Raw genomic sequence first — 14,322 nt, forward strand, 5'->3', positions numbered from 1 at the left:
GAACCCGAGATAATGCGGAGGAGGGGGACACTCACGGGATCAATGCCAAAAGGATAAGGGCCTCGGAACACTCCGGGAACACTGGGATCCAACTGCAAAACCCTGCTGTGCCTGATGACGCTGTCACTGTAACAAAAAGCAGGGTGAGGGCCTCCTGCGAAGGGGGAAGGAGACTCGGAGAAACTCCCCTCCACCTAAGACACTGTCTGGCAGCAGGACACTCACTTCCAAAGCATCATCTTCCTCTGCTCTGCTGGGCTGTGACTGGAGCTGTACATGGCAGACACGTTCCACCCGGAGCCAAAGAGGTTGACCGACTTGGAAAAGCAGTCGTTGTAGATGAGGCCCGTGTACACTGAGAACAGCCCCATCAGCAGGAGGATGTAGCGACCGTTGAAAAACATCCGCATGATCTGTGGGGAACGAGGCGGGGAGAGCGAAACAGGACCACTGGGAAAACGAGCCGATGTGACCGACTTAGTTTGGGCACCTTCTTAACTGCTCCTCTCAGGGCTGCTCAAAAGCAAGCTCACGGCACAGACGCCCCCGTCACACAGGGATGAAGGCCCACCCGCCCCCACCAACCATGTCTCAGGTGGGTTACGGTTATCGCCCCAAACTGAACATCTTTAAATGTCTCTTTTTCTAGTTAAACAGAAGAGAATCACTACTAATGCTGCCCAAACAGATATAATGAGCCCGAGTGTTTACGTTTTTACCTCTTGTGACTGACTTAGTCTGGGATGATCTTCATTTAACACCAACAGGAGGGCAAATAAGAACATCACAAAGCCATGTCCAAGGTCTCCAAACATCACGGCAAATAAAAAGGGGAAAGTGATGATGGTAAAGAGAGCTGCGGGAAAAGCAAGCGATTTCTGATTCACAGCAAAGGCAGAAAATTCTAGTTAATTCAAACACGACCACATACTGTATAATGATCTTGACCTTCTCCCAAATTCTCAGGAGAGAATTGATGGGTTAAAATTAACACTTTATACTAAATAAGATAACAAAACAGTAATAGTGGGCCTACTTTTCCAAATATCTATTATATTCTTATAGGGAAAGAAAGCAGCAGTGATGTATAAAATGTATAAAACACAAAGACTGGCCAATTCAGGCTTCCAACCTGGGTTCACTTCTCGGTAACTCCCAACCCCGTAGGCATCCACGATGTTCTGAAACCCCTCGGTGAATTTGTTGGTGCGGATGAGAGTCGGGGGTGTCTCTTTTGTTGGGATTGTGTTCATGAATGAGGGGATCGCGGCACCGCTCTCTCTCTTTCACATGAAAGAAAAGAGACAGAGAAAGAAAAAATTACCACCCAAGGGCTCTTTCAACAAATCTTAGTTGGCTGCCATGGAAAGGCCCCTGAGCACGTGGGAAAGCACTGACCACCCTCCTGGAGGTTCAAGTACAGCAGAAGTGACAGGAGGAACTGAGGAAGGCTGCTGGGGGACGTGGTCTTGGAGAAGGAAGGACCTAGCAAGGCTGAGTGGTGGGAAGCAGGCGGGGACAGGTAGGACAAGAAAAAAACAAAATTTTGCCGTACTGACATTTTGGTTTATTCTTGCCTATTTTTCAGTGTTATGAGGTAATACTGTAGCTGTCTCTAAATTCCTCTTGAACATTTTTAAGAGCTAAACCACTATCAAAACCGATGGTACCTCAATAAATAAGAATCATCTAGAGCTTTAAAATATATAAATAGAATAGATGTCCCATACTCCAAAATAACTAATTTATGTATTTCCTTCTTTCTCAGCACCACGTGTTTTACATCTGTGCCTTAACAGAATTATGTGATGAGACAAGGTGATTAACCAAAATCTCCTAGAAAAACTTGTTTCCTTAAGTGCCAGTTGAAGTTTGTACACCTGCTATTTCCAGTAAAGAACTAAGATTTTTTTTTTGTTTTTTTATTTTATATTGGAGTCAAGTTGATTTACAATGTTGTGTTAGTTTCAGGTGTACAGCAAAGTGATTCAGTTATACACATACATCTACTTTTTTTCAGATTCTTTCCCATATAGGTTATTACATAGTATTAAGTAGAGTTCCCTGTGCTATACAGTAGGTCCTTGTTGGTTGTCTATTTTATATATAGTAGTGTGTATATGTCAGTCCCAACCTCCTACTTTACCTCTCCAAGAACTAAGTTTTGATACAGAAAAAACCCTCACAGGAACGTGGGAGACTGACCCCGCAGCCCAGGAGTGGAAAGAAGATATTATTCACAGTTCAGAGGCTGTAATAGCAGAGATGGATGGGTTCAACTATATTTAACGAAAAACTTCTGCACGACCAAAGCAAACAAACAGAAAGAAACACCAAAAGACAAGTGACAACTTGGGGAGGATATCTGCTCTCGTATCATAGTCAACAAGCCAAGGAAATTAATACGAAAAAGACCAACAACCCAGTAGAAAATAGGCAAAGCATATGAACACAGCATTCACCAAAAAGGTGAAAATTCAAAGGCTCTTCTTAAACATACAAAAAGATATTCAACCTCACTCAAAATAAGAGAAATGCAACAATTGGCAATATTTGCCAAAACTGATCCAGCAATTCCATGCTGGGAATTTACCCAGAGATAGGTTTGTGCATGTCTGAACCGGCAAAGGTCAAGTGTTAGTCACTGCACTGGTATTCATAAAGTTAGAAGCCACCTAAATGACCAGGGACCTAGTTCAATAAGCCATGGTACATCCACTCAGCAGGATATTAAATAGCTATTTAAAAACAGGGAAGTTTTCTTATGAGAAAAGAACAGTATGAATAGCACACAATCTTCTGTGAAGGAAGGGAATTCTCTCCCTTTATATATGCCTATCTGCTTATCTATGATTAAGAAACTCAAAGACATAAGAGAAGTAAAACAAGGGTTGTCTTTGAGCAGAGGAACTGGACATATGAGGCTCTGGATAGGAGGAAGCCACTTCACTGGGTCTTTTATATTTTTTAATTTTTTTTTTGACTTTTAAACCATGTGACTGAATTCCTTACTCAAAAGAGAAAATTTAAAATGCCTGTGCAAATCACTTTGCTGCACACCTGAAACATTGTAAATCAACCATACATCAATTAAAAAAAAAAATGCCTGTGCACACAGAGCCTCGAGGCACCAACTCTCCGTAATTTCAGTTCAGAAGAGTGAACACGGTGTCCTCTCCTCCGCTATCTTATTTCCCGCGGGGAAGGGCTGGCAGGAAGCGGAGGGCCGCCTCACCGAGCCCTCCTCCAGAGCAAGGCGCAGCTCATGCAGATCGGCCTCGGGACACCAGACCTCGGCAATGAGGCACTTGTTGGTCACGTCGAAGCTACACATGTTCAGCATATGGTAAATGGCTTTCATCTTCTTCACCTGGATGACGCGGCTGTAGACTGACTCGGCGGCTTTACAAAGCACTTGCCTTAAATAATCCTCGGTTTTATGAAGCACCTGGGTGAGGACAAACATGGACTTTCAGCAGAGTGTCCACTGGGCACCTGACCTCCTCTGAGGGACTTTCTCCTCAGTGATGGGGGCGCGAATTCCAGGCACCTGCCTCTCTGGGGACAGTTAAGGAAGTTCAGTCCTTCTCCTCCAGGCCCTGGAGCTGCCTTTCCAGAAAGGACCCCAGGGCACAGGAAATGGTTAGAAGTCGTGGTCCCTGTGGCGGCATGATGGCCTGGCTGGGTCCAGAGAGCTGGGGGCCTGGGTCTTACCCACTCCCAGCCTGAAAATAGTGCAGGTAAAATTACAGCCAGCACTGTAAATGGGGCTCGCTTGTCCTCTCTGATCAAGAACTACACTCCGACAGATCAAAGATGACCAGACTCTTCTTTAAAGCCCCATCATGTAGAAACCATCTAGGTTTCTAAAAGCCTGCTAAAATAAAACTCCCACGAAGAGGAGGGAGGTGCCATTCCAAACTCCCTAAAACACCTTGATTTGTCCACAACCAAAATTTTCCACATTAAAGAAGAAAGTAAATGTATTTGTGAATGTTTTACAAACCCTCGGACAAGGAGGCAAGTTTCTGCTTCACTCACAGTGTACAGATCTTGAATCCGGGTGTTCAGGCCCTCCTGGATCTCCCTCCGCTCCTCGGCGCTATTCGGGTAGGGGTAAACGTGGCAGTGGTAACTAGAAGACAGGATTCGACACAGTGCCGCGGCTGTCAGAACTGCAAGGAGCTACGTCAAAAACTAGAGCTAAATTCAGTCTACCGCCTGGGCGTATTTCCTCCCAAACCAGAATAAAAGCAGCCCTCTGGGAGAAAAAGGTGCAGGCACAGGCACCCAGCCATGGTAAGGCCTCGCACACGGACACTCAACAAATTTTCTACGGAATTCCACAGATTTAGTGAACTCTGTCTCGGCTCCACGTTCCATTCCTACCCTCGATGATTCCCAAAAGCTCATTCCCAATTCCAACTTTCTGAAATTCACCACCACCCTTGGGCTGGAAATCATTAAACAAGTGTAAAATATAAATCAAAGACAAAGAACATACAACAATAATTACCTTTTTAGAAAAAAGAAAAAATCGGGGGAGGAGAAAGCTCTGGATGCCTAGCAATGGCCTCTGACATAGGCTTCAGTAAACGTCCTCTGGGGCCACGTGTGACACCAGGACGCAGGGGAGGCAGAGCCACGCCCCCCCCAGCTGCAGCCACACCCCCTCAGCTGCTGCGACTCCCATGCTGCCTTAGTGGGTTTTTTTGGGGTTTTTTTTTTTTTTTTTACAGCCTCAGTGTTTTAATGCCATGCTTTATGTTCCTCTTTAAGCTCTGGCTACTAAAATTAAATTCTTACTCCAGCCTTATCCTAAGCAATGATATCTGTGAAGTCACAGGTTTGTGTGCTGGCTATCGTTTTTCTAATCTACATAAAAAATAAATATATACCTATTAAAGTAAGAATAGGCTAGTCCACGTATCACCTAAAGTTACTTTCCATAACACCAGTGACTGAGTACCAAACTCTGGTGAATATTGAATCCGAAGGAAATAACCAAACCCCACCCTTACTTACTCCAGCAAGAAGCAAGGCCTGCTAAAATTTCCCCGAGTATAAGAAAACAAAAGGCCATTCTTTTGAGTTTTCGTGTGGTTTTGCTTGCTTTCCCACTGGTGACAAGACTAAGTCACAGACCGATTCTTGCTGCGATACTGCTCCACGTTTACCGGAGGCTTAAGTGGTACGGGAGCCTTTTACTTGTACCATCTCGTTTGGCAGTCAGGCCCCTCCGAGCCCACCCTCTCCACCATCTGCCAGGCCCCCTTCCCCAGGGTGCAAAGAAGGTAACTGCAGAGGGCTGGGAAAGGATGAGCCGTACGCTCCATGAGGACGGATAAGCCTATGCGTAGCTAAAGGCAACAGAAAGGCACCAAATATTAAAAGTGGATTCCTTCCCCAGTTGAACTTGAGCCTTCATTCCCAAGGGAAAAAAATCAAATCTGGGAATGTTCTGAACATGGTGTCTACTTTTAAATTATTTTAAGTATTACACTGGCGAGAGAGATGACAAATTACATGTTTTAAAACATGGTATTACAGCAAAGAAATCATGTAACAAAACTCAGCAGCCTTGGCAACCACTGTATTTCTCTTCAGAGACACATTTCAAGAAAACTAGAGGTTACTGAGGATAAAGAAGTAAATGAAATAAAATGTTTCTTTTTCTTACCAGTCACATATCTTCTTAACCTTGTGGCCAATCTGCTCTCCCCAGAAGGAAATCAAGAACACATACCATTTGATGACTTCTCCCTGCAAAGAAGAAAGGTAACTGTTACTTCTCGGTCTAGAACTTTGCAAACTCTGGCAGCTCACACTCTATCAAAGAGTTAGTTCATTCATTCATTCATTCAACAAACACTAAACACTGCCCATCCTCATTATCTGCGGATTCCATAATTGCAGATTCACCCCAGAAATCACTCATAACCCCCAAATCAATACTCAAGCATTTATTCACTCATTTGCGGACATGCAGAGCGACAAAACTTTTGAGTCACCCAATGTGCATATTCCTGCTGAGGTCAAACAAGGTGACCCTCTGCCTTCTTATTTCAGCTCATACTGTAAACAAGTGTCCTTTCTGTGGTCTATTTAGCACCAAGTTTTTCACAGTTTTGTGCTTTTTGTGCTGATTTCACTGTTCAAAATGGTCCTCAGAGTTGTCTAGTGTTTCCGAGCACAGGAAGGCTGTGACGTGCACTTACGTGTGTCCCATAAGCTTTGTTCAGACAGGCGTGACGGTGCGGTTGGCAGTGAGTTCAATGTTAATGAATCAAAAGAATATATTAAATAAAACAAGGTTATGTATTGATCGGCTGACAAAAGCGTCATGACCAGAGGCTCACAGGACCCTAACCCTGCGCTTCCCCTAGGAGCAAGGGCTCAGTTCTCACGGAGACCGTACGATGTTAGCTACTACAAATAATGAGAATTGACTGTACTGACAAATATTCTACAAACAGAACTGAATAGGTTTTCGGCCAATTTGCCAGGCACTGGTTCCCAGTGCTAGGAATACAGCAGTGAACAAAACAGACAAAAATCCCTGACCTGGGAGGGAAGGGAGGGGAGGGACGCTTATATCAAGTTAGCAGCAGGAGACACCAGGAAAGTACATAATATGCCAAATGGAGACGAGGGCGACAAAGACAGTGCAGCTGGGAGGGGTGACAGGGAGAGAGAGGCTGGGGGCTGAGCTTGTGAATCGGGCATGGAGGGCAGGCCTCCCTGAGAAGGGGACATCTGGGCCCAGAGGAGTGAAGGCGGGGAGGGAGCGAGCCACGTGGGTCCTGGGGAAGAGCCTCCTGAGCCCGAGCGAAAGCTCGTGCAGAGGCAAGACGAGGCGAAGCGAGAAGGCCAGCCTGGCTGAAGAGGAACGGCCAGAGGGGTGACAAGATGGGACGCCGTGAGACAGGAAGCCACGGGAGGGCTTTAAGGTGGGACGGGGGGTGTGGTGGGGAGACGCTCTGACTCGTTTTACAGGGATCACTCTGGATACTGGGCGGAGAAGAGCTGAGCTGGCACTTACTGAGACAGGCCAGCCTGGACGGGCAGGTCTGGGGGGAAAGATCAGGAGTTCAGTTCTAGGTGTCACATGGAAATGTCTTCCAGGAACTTCAAAGGTAGAGAGGAGCCAGTTAAATAGAAGTCTGGTATTCAGGGGAGAGGTCCAAGCCAGATGTATACATTCGAGGGATGGTATTTAAAGCCATGAAGTTACACGGGATCACTAAGGGCACAGAGGAGAGAAGCAATCCAAGAACTGAGCTCTGGGGCGGAGGGGATGGGGAACAGGTTGGGGAGCTTCAGGCAGAGCACAGGCACTTGGGTCCCGAAGGCAGGGACGCGGGGCGGCCGGGAAAGGGAGGCCAGGGAGGAGACGGCTGAGGTGTCTGGGAGGCTGGTTACGGGGAATGAGGAAGCGAATCGCACGGTTCATGAACCGCACTGAGGAGGAGGGAGGCCAGCTTTGTCGCTGTCGGAAGAGAGTAAAAAACACCGAAAAAGAGACGTCAGGATCGCAGGTTAGAGTCTGAGCAAACGGTGTTATAATAAATGTGCACAGGTAGCTGCAGAAGCGGATACAGCTGTGTGTGTGTGTGTGTGTGTGTGTGTGTGTGTCCACGTTTTGACTGCTGAAAGGGCCCAGAAGCAACGACACTCCAGTACATGATGAGAACTCAAACACCAGATCCTTGTTTCTAAATTCCATCCCCTACTAAAAGGAACCAGCGGTCCTTGAAGGAATGGCTGACTCCAGACAGAGGCAGGGGCCATCCTGTGGTGCCAGAAAGTAAGGGATTGCTCAGTGAATGCTGCAGACGTGCCAAAGGCCAGAGGAACACGCACGAAGGGACTCCCAGTAGCCAAATCAGGGACAATTTGGGCATCAAAGTAAAAAGGACTGGGACTTCCCTGGTGGCGCAGTGGTTAAGAATCTACCTGCCAATGCAGGGGACACGGGTTCAAGCCTTGGTCCGGGAAGACCCCACATGCCGCGGAGCCACTGAGCCCGTGCACCACAACTACTGAGCCTGCACTCTAGAGCCCGCGAGCCACAACTACTGAGCCCACGTGCCACAACTACTGAAGCCCACATGCCTAGAGCCCGTGCTCTGCAACAAGAGAAGCCACTGCAATGAGAAGCCCGCACACTGCAAGGAAGAGCATCCTCCACTTGCTGCAACTAGAGAAAAGCCCGCGCGCAGCAACGAAGACCCAGCGTGGCCAAAAATAAATAAATAAATATTTTAAAATAAATAAATAAATAATAAAAAGGATCGTAACAGATTACAAGTCATTAAATAAATAGGAATGCCTAAGTCCGCAGATGAATGAGCGAGTGACTGGGAGGGCAGGGAAAGCACTGCCTTCTGCAGGACGGTAACTAGTAAGTACAGAAGAAAGGATGGGAACAGAGTAACCACCTGGCAACCGCAACAGAGGTGATGGGTTCAAGAGAGTCATCGTGGAGGCTGAGGCTGGTGGGCAGAGGTTTGCTGAGGAACAAGGCCCCAGTAACCTAGGAATACCTCCTCACCAACTACTAACCAATTAAATAGAGCAAAACGGTGACATGAAGGTGGAGAAACCTGGACGACACCAACATGACCAGGCCGATGTTACGTGCCTCCTGGTGGGAGGTGCTGAGAGGACCAGATAACTGACTCCACGGTGCTCCCACCAGCAACGTGTGATCCAAGCCTGGTCGTGAGGAAGCACAGAACGGACCCCAAGGGAGGGTCATCCTGCAGCATGGGATGTCTGTCCCCAATGCAAAGCACAGTCCCAGGCAGGGCAGTGGACCAGAAAGGAAACAATGCAAACTGTGGGGAATTTGAGTGGCATGTGTGTATGGGACCAAGTGTTGCATCTGTGTTGATTTTTCTCATTTGGAGGGTGGTACGGTGGTTATATAAAACAGCGTCCTTATGAGGGGGCAACACACACATGTCCACGGCTTCCTCGCAGAAGGTCTGGAAGGAGCCTAATGAAAATGGGGATAGATATGCAGAAAGAGTGAGTGGAGTATATGTGGCAAAATGTTAATAATTGGGGAATCTGGGTGAAGAGACAGAAGACTTTGTTCTCTTCTGGCAACTTCTCTGTAAACTGAAATTATTGCAAAATAAATTACTGAAGAGACTACCCGGGGGGACTTCCCTGGTGGCGCAGTGGTTAAGAATCCACCTGCCAATGCAGGGGACGTGGGTTCAAGCCCTGGTCTGGGAAGATCCCACATGTCGCGGAGCAACTAAGCCCGTGCACCACAACTACTAAGCCCACGCTCTAGAGTCCGCGAGCCACAACTACTGAGTCCATGTGCCACAACTATAAAGCCTGCGTGCCTAGAGCCCGTGCTCCACAACAAGAGAAGCCACCGCAATGAGGAACCCGCGCACTGCAACGGAGAGTAGCCCCTGCTCGCTGCAACTAGAGAAAGCCCGTGCACAGTAACAAAGACCCAACGCAGCCAAAAGAAAACAAAAAAAAAAGTAATGTTTGTGAAATTCTTACCTAATAAACTAGGATATTCATGTCTAAAAAGTGTTTAAAAAAAAAAAAAAGAAAAGAAAATACCCAGGGGGAAGAAAGAAATGGTATTTATAGTGAATTTGATTTTGAAGATTCCTTAACAATTTTATAAATAGTACTGTGTCAGGGAACACAACCACCTAAGACATAATATGGAACACGGATGTATGCAACATAAAAAATACAAATCATAAAACCACATGAAACTGCCTGAGTCCAGCTTTGACAGAGAGACTGGTCAGCATCTAGAAATGATACTGACAAAGGAGAAAATGGCTAGAAATATGCTCTGGGGTCTGTAAGGACTTTAAGGGGTCGACCCAAAAGGTATTAAACATGACACTATAAATAAATCCTAGAACCTGAGTAAAAGTTACCAAATCAAATCTCATATCCTCCCCAGAACAAGGACTAACAGAATGCACAATGAAACATCAATAGCGACTCTCTCTGAGCAGGAGGATTACAGGTGACTGATTTTCTTCATGCTTTCTATATTGTTCCCAATTTTCTAATAACAAGCACGCATTTCCTTTGTGATCATGGGGGAGGGAGGAGTTGTAGTTTCAAGAGATACGTATCTGCCAATTATACTTCAACAAAAAAATTAGAAGTGAAGAAAAAGTAAAGAATTTTTTTAAAAAATATATACATCTCTAACCATGTCTCCATATTTCTTCACAGACATTTAATGCCCTTTAACAAATGTGGTAAAAACTCAGCACAAAAGAGCTTAGACATTGTATAGAAAAAAAATTTTTTTACAGAGTAAATGCTCTGCATGAGAATGATGGATATGTTCTTTTAATTAAAGAAAAAACTCAAAGAACACGTAAATGCTACTTCAGAACAGTTTTAATCTTCACCTTTACATAGAGAGGTCGTAATGGTCACAGGTGAAGGATAACCAACATGTTGCTACTGGCAGTTTCAGGAGCCACAAAAAATATTACAGGTGTGTGGTTAACAAACAGCCTGACTGATTAGATTTTCCAACGTGTGTGGTTTACTTAGGCTGAACCTTATGAAAGTTATCTCACAGCCAAACTCCTTTAGGTGTCAAAACTATTAATCTTATAGCCAAAAATCCTGAGGCAAATCTAGGAAAGAAAACACGGACGCTTTTCTCAAAACTGAGAATCCCAAGTTCCTTTTCTACCCTTACTAGATCAGTTCATCCTCACTTAGACCAATATATAATAGTTATTTTTATGATGAGGTCTTTAAAAAAAAAATCACAGCTATTTTAAAAGGTAATGATGGCTTTGGCCGCCCGGCTTCCCCTCCTGAATAATTCATTCCTGAAGCCTTAGATGTGCATTCGGGGATGGACCTGGAGAGGGGAGGGGGAGGGCAACAGTGGCCCAGGGCAAAGTCAGAGCCCAAGCAAAGTGAGGAGGCCCTGCCGTCCACACTAGGGGACAACCCGGGCTGGGGGCTGGGGAACTCGGAGCTCCACACAGAGAGAAGAGCGGGGCAGCAGAGGTGGGAAATCAGTGGGCAGACTGGTCCCATACAAGGGGACGGATCAATAAGTATATTAACAATAATGGGAGCCAAGTTTCCCACCCTGAAGAAAGGAGTTACGAACACAGAAAGAGAGAAACTTAGAATGAACCCTGTGGTGTTGGACTGGAATTGGAGGTAAACTCACAGTTTTTCATATATACACACGGGTACAGAAATAAAGCTGTGAGTGTGTGTGAGCCGTGTGCATGTGTGCATCCTAGAGCTGTCCACTGACAGAGCTGGGAACAGCGACACCTCAGTCCCTGTGGGCACACCCGGAGACCGCATCCTGGCTTCTAATTACCATTCTCCACCGAAGAGAACCAGGTTCCTTGGAGAAATGGCTGATTCCAGAGCTGCATGAGGGAAATTACAAGATGAATCTGGACATCTTGTTATGCAGGAAAGCAAAGAAGCATTCAAAAAATGATGGGAACATGTAAAAAGAAAATAAAAGCCAGCTCCATGGCCTCCAATGGCCAAATCTAGAGCAGGTGAATATCAAAATAAAGAATTACAGTAACAGAGTATAACTCATTGAATAAAACAGGAAATAATTTAATGCACTGAAAATCTGATGAGAAATTGAGTACTTACAGAGTTTCAAAGCACTTCCCCCAAAACATGTACTAAATACAAAGGAAATGGAGTAATAAATTCACAGTGGAGAAGCTTACGAGTCACTACCTTTGAACAAGTGATCCAAGGGAACAGCACTAGTAACAGGACAAAGGAACTGTGCACCCTTGATGGGAAGCAGCATCACTTCCTGCCCAAGACACAGAACTTGAATCTAATCATGAGAAAACATCAGACAAACCCAAACAGACAGGCATTCTACCAAAATAAAAACCACTGGTCTGTAATAATTTTTAAATGTCCAGGTCACAAAGGTCAAGGTAAGACTGAGAAATTATCCCAGAATGAAGGAGACCAAAGAGACATGACAATTAAGTCCAAAGCCTGATTCTAAACTAGATCCTTTGCTATAAAAGACAGTATTGTCGGAATTCCCTGGCGGTCCGGTGGTTGGGACTCCGAGCTTCCACTGCAGGGGGCCCGGGTTCCATTCCTGGTGGGAGAACTAGGATCCTGCGTGTTGCGCGGCCGCAAATAAATAAATGAATAAATAAATGCCCAAAAAAAAAAAAAAACCAGACAGTGTTGGGACGGCTGGTGAAACCCAAACAGGATCTGAGGCTGGGAGGGTGGCAACGTATCCCCGTCAACGTCCCAGGCATACTATGGCAGCGCGGGAGAGAGTCCTCCATGTTAAGAACTACCCCCCAAACGCATCCAAGGATGGCAAGGCAGGTGGTGGACAGCTCACTGAAGTGCTCCGCTCTGCACTGTGCCTCCAGCTTGGGCCCAAGTCCGCCGCTGCTAAACAGGGAGGGGGGGCCCACTCACCGTTTCAGGGTCTTCCAGGGGCCCCTCCAGCTCTGCGTGCGTCACGATGCTGTGCCCTTTGCAGGCTCGCCACAGCGTTCTCCCGAATGCTTCAGCTTTCCCTTGGTTAATGAGGCCAGACACAAATCTGTGAGACACCAAAGGCTGTGGTCCAGTAAGTGCAGTGAGGATTACCGAACAGCATGAAGAGGGTGGCGAAGCCCTTCACGGCTGCCGAAGTGCTGGCGATATCCCCAAAGCCCTCCGACTGCACAATCTCTGAAATGCTGCATAAAATAGTTTTGAAACATCCTCCTCAATGTAGACCTGAGCCCATAATTTCGAGAAATTCTTGGAATCCAAAAATAAAACAGGACCTCGTAGCTGTGCCCTGATGTATTATACTGACCCAGTATCTTTTTTTTTTTTTTAACAATCTAAACTTCCTGTTCTTATGGCCCAATATAAACCCACTTTTAACAAATATCATACCCAGGTAAATGTGAAATGAAGCAGGATTCATTAACAATAATCAATACATTAAAATACAATCATACCCAGATGAAGCTCCTCCTACTTTGCAAAAGGTGAAAAAAAAAGCTGAAATTGAAATGCATTTTGAGTACTTAAGTATGGATATAAACAGGGCATGACTATTTCTTTTTTTTTTTCTGCTTTATAACAAATTTAATCAGTTATATATATACATATGTTCTCATATCCCCTCCCTTTTGCGTCTCCCTCCCACCCTCCCTATCCCACCCCTCCAGGCGGTCACAAAGCACTGAGCTGATCTCCCTGTGCTATGCGGCTGCTTCCCACTAGCTATCTACCTTACGTTTGGTAGTGTATATATGTCCATGCCTCTCTTTCGCTTTGTCACAGCTTACCCTTCCCCCTCCCCATATCTTCAAGTCCATTCTCTAGTAGGTCTGTGTCTTTATTCCTATCTTACCCCTATGTTCTTCATGACATTTTTTTTTCTTAAATTCCATATATATGTGTCAGCATACAGTATTTGTCTTTCTCTTTCTGACTTACTTCACTCTGTATGACAGACTCTAGGTCCATCCACCTCATTACAAATAGCTCAATTTCGTTTCTTTTTATGGCTGAGTAATATTCCATTGTATAGATGTGCCACATCTTCTTTATCCATTCATCCGATGTGACCCAGTATCTTAAGGCCTTGGGTTTCAATGCCAGCAAGGGAGACAGGAGACGGGCACTGGGTCGATATCAGGTGAAGAGATGGAACTGAACCCCCAACCCCCCCAAAGTTGGGACTCTTGCCCCCCAACAAAGGGCTACACCCTAAGTGAATGGGTGGACTAGAAAAAAATCCACCTTGCAAAGGAGCCTACGAGCAAACTTGTTTATTTCGGCTTTGGTTTTGGAGAGAAGCGCAAGAGTATTACTTGAGAATTTACAACCACGTGTTAGGAGGCAGAGAGAAAACAAACAGAAAAACAAAGAAACTCAAGCTGAGAAATTAATGTAAGATGACTCCAGGTAGGTAGAGTGCTCCCAAGTACCTGACATCCGTAAAAATAAGTTCTCTCTGAAAGAATACAGCCTCAAACTAAACGTCACTGAATTCCTACACATAAGGAATAGAGGAACAGTTGATAATAAAAAGAAATCACAAATCACATGAGGAAACAAGTTACCATTAGTTCAAGTAAACAGAGAGAGTGAACAGTAGAAAGAGACCCTTAAAATACGATTAATAAATTAACCAACTCAGTTGAGCCCCTATGTTGCCACCAAACAAAACAGAACTTGACGCTTCAATGACCAATTATTTTAGGCTATGGGGTAACGGAGAATATGGCATAACTGGCATAAGTTCCTTCTTTCCACCTCATTGTACCG

General features: G+C 45.4%; 1 protein-coding gene across 1 annotated transcript in view; it reads right to left on the minus strand.

Annotated features, from left to right (window-relative positions):
- Positions 1-14,322, minus strand: part of ATP6V0A2 (ATPase H+ transporting V0 subunit a2) — a gene marked incomplete at both ends in the record, with an annotated part of 35,523 nt that overhangs the window by 9,599 nt on the left and 11,602 nt on the right. Inside the window, 8 exons of the mRNA XM_079717711.1 lie at positions 36-126; positions 226-413; positions 720-856; positions 1,133-1,283; positions 3,236-3,448; positions 4,042-4,135; positions 5,681-5,763; positions 12,469-12,595. Coding sequence (XP_079573837.1) covers positions 36-126; positions 226-413; positions 720-856; positions 1,133-1,283; positions 3,236-3,448; positions 4,042-4,135; positions 5,681-5,763; positions 12,469-12,595 — 1,084 coding nt within the window. The remainder of the gene's footprint in view (positions 1-35; positions 127-225; positions 414-719; positions 857-1,132; positions 1,284-3,235; positions 3,449-4,041; positions 4,136-5,680; positions 5,764-12,468; positions 12,596-14,322) is intronic.

Source organism: Hyperoodon ampullatus (genome assembly GCF_949752795.1).
Source record: "Hyperoodon ampullatus genome assembly, chromosome: 13".
NCBI lineage: Eukaryota > Metazoa > Chordata > Mammalia > Artiodactyla > Ziphiidae > Hyperoodon > Hyperoodon ampullatus.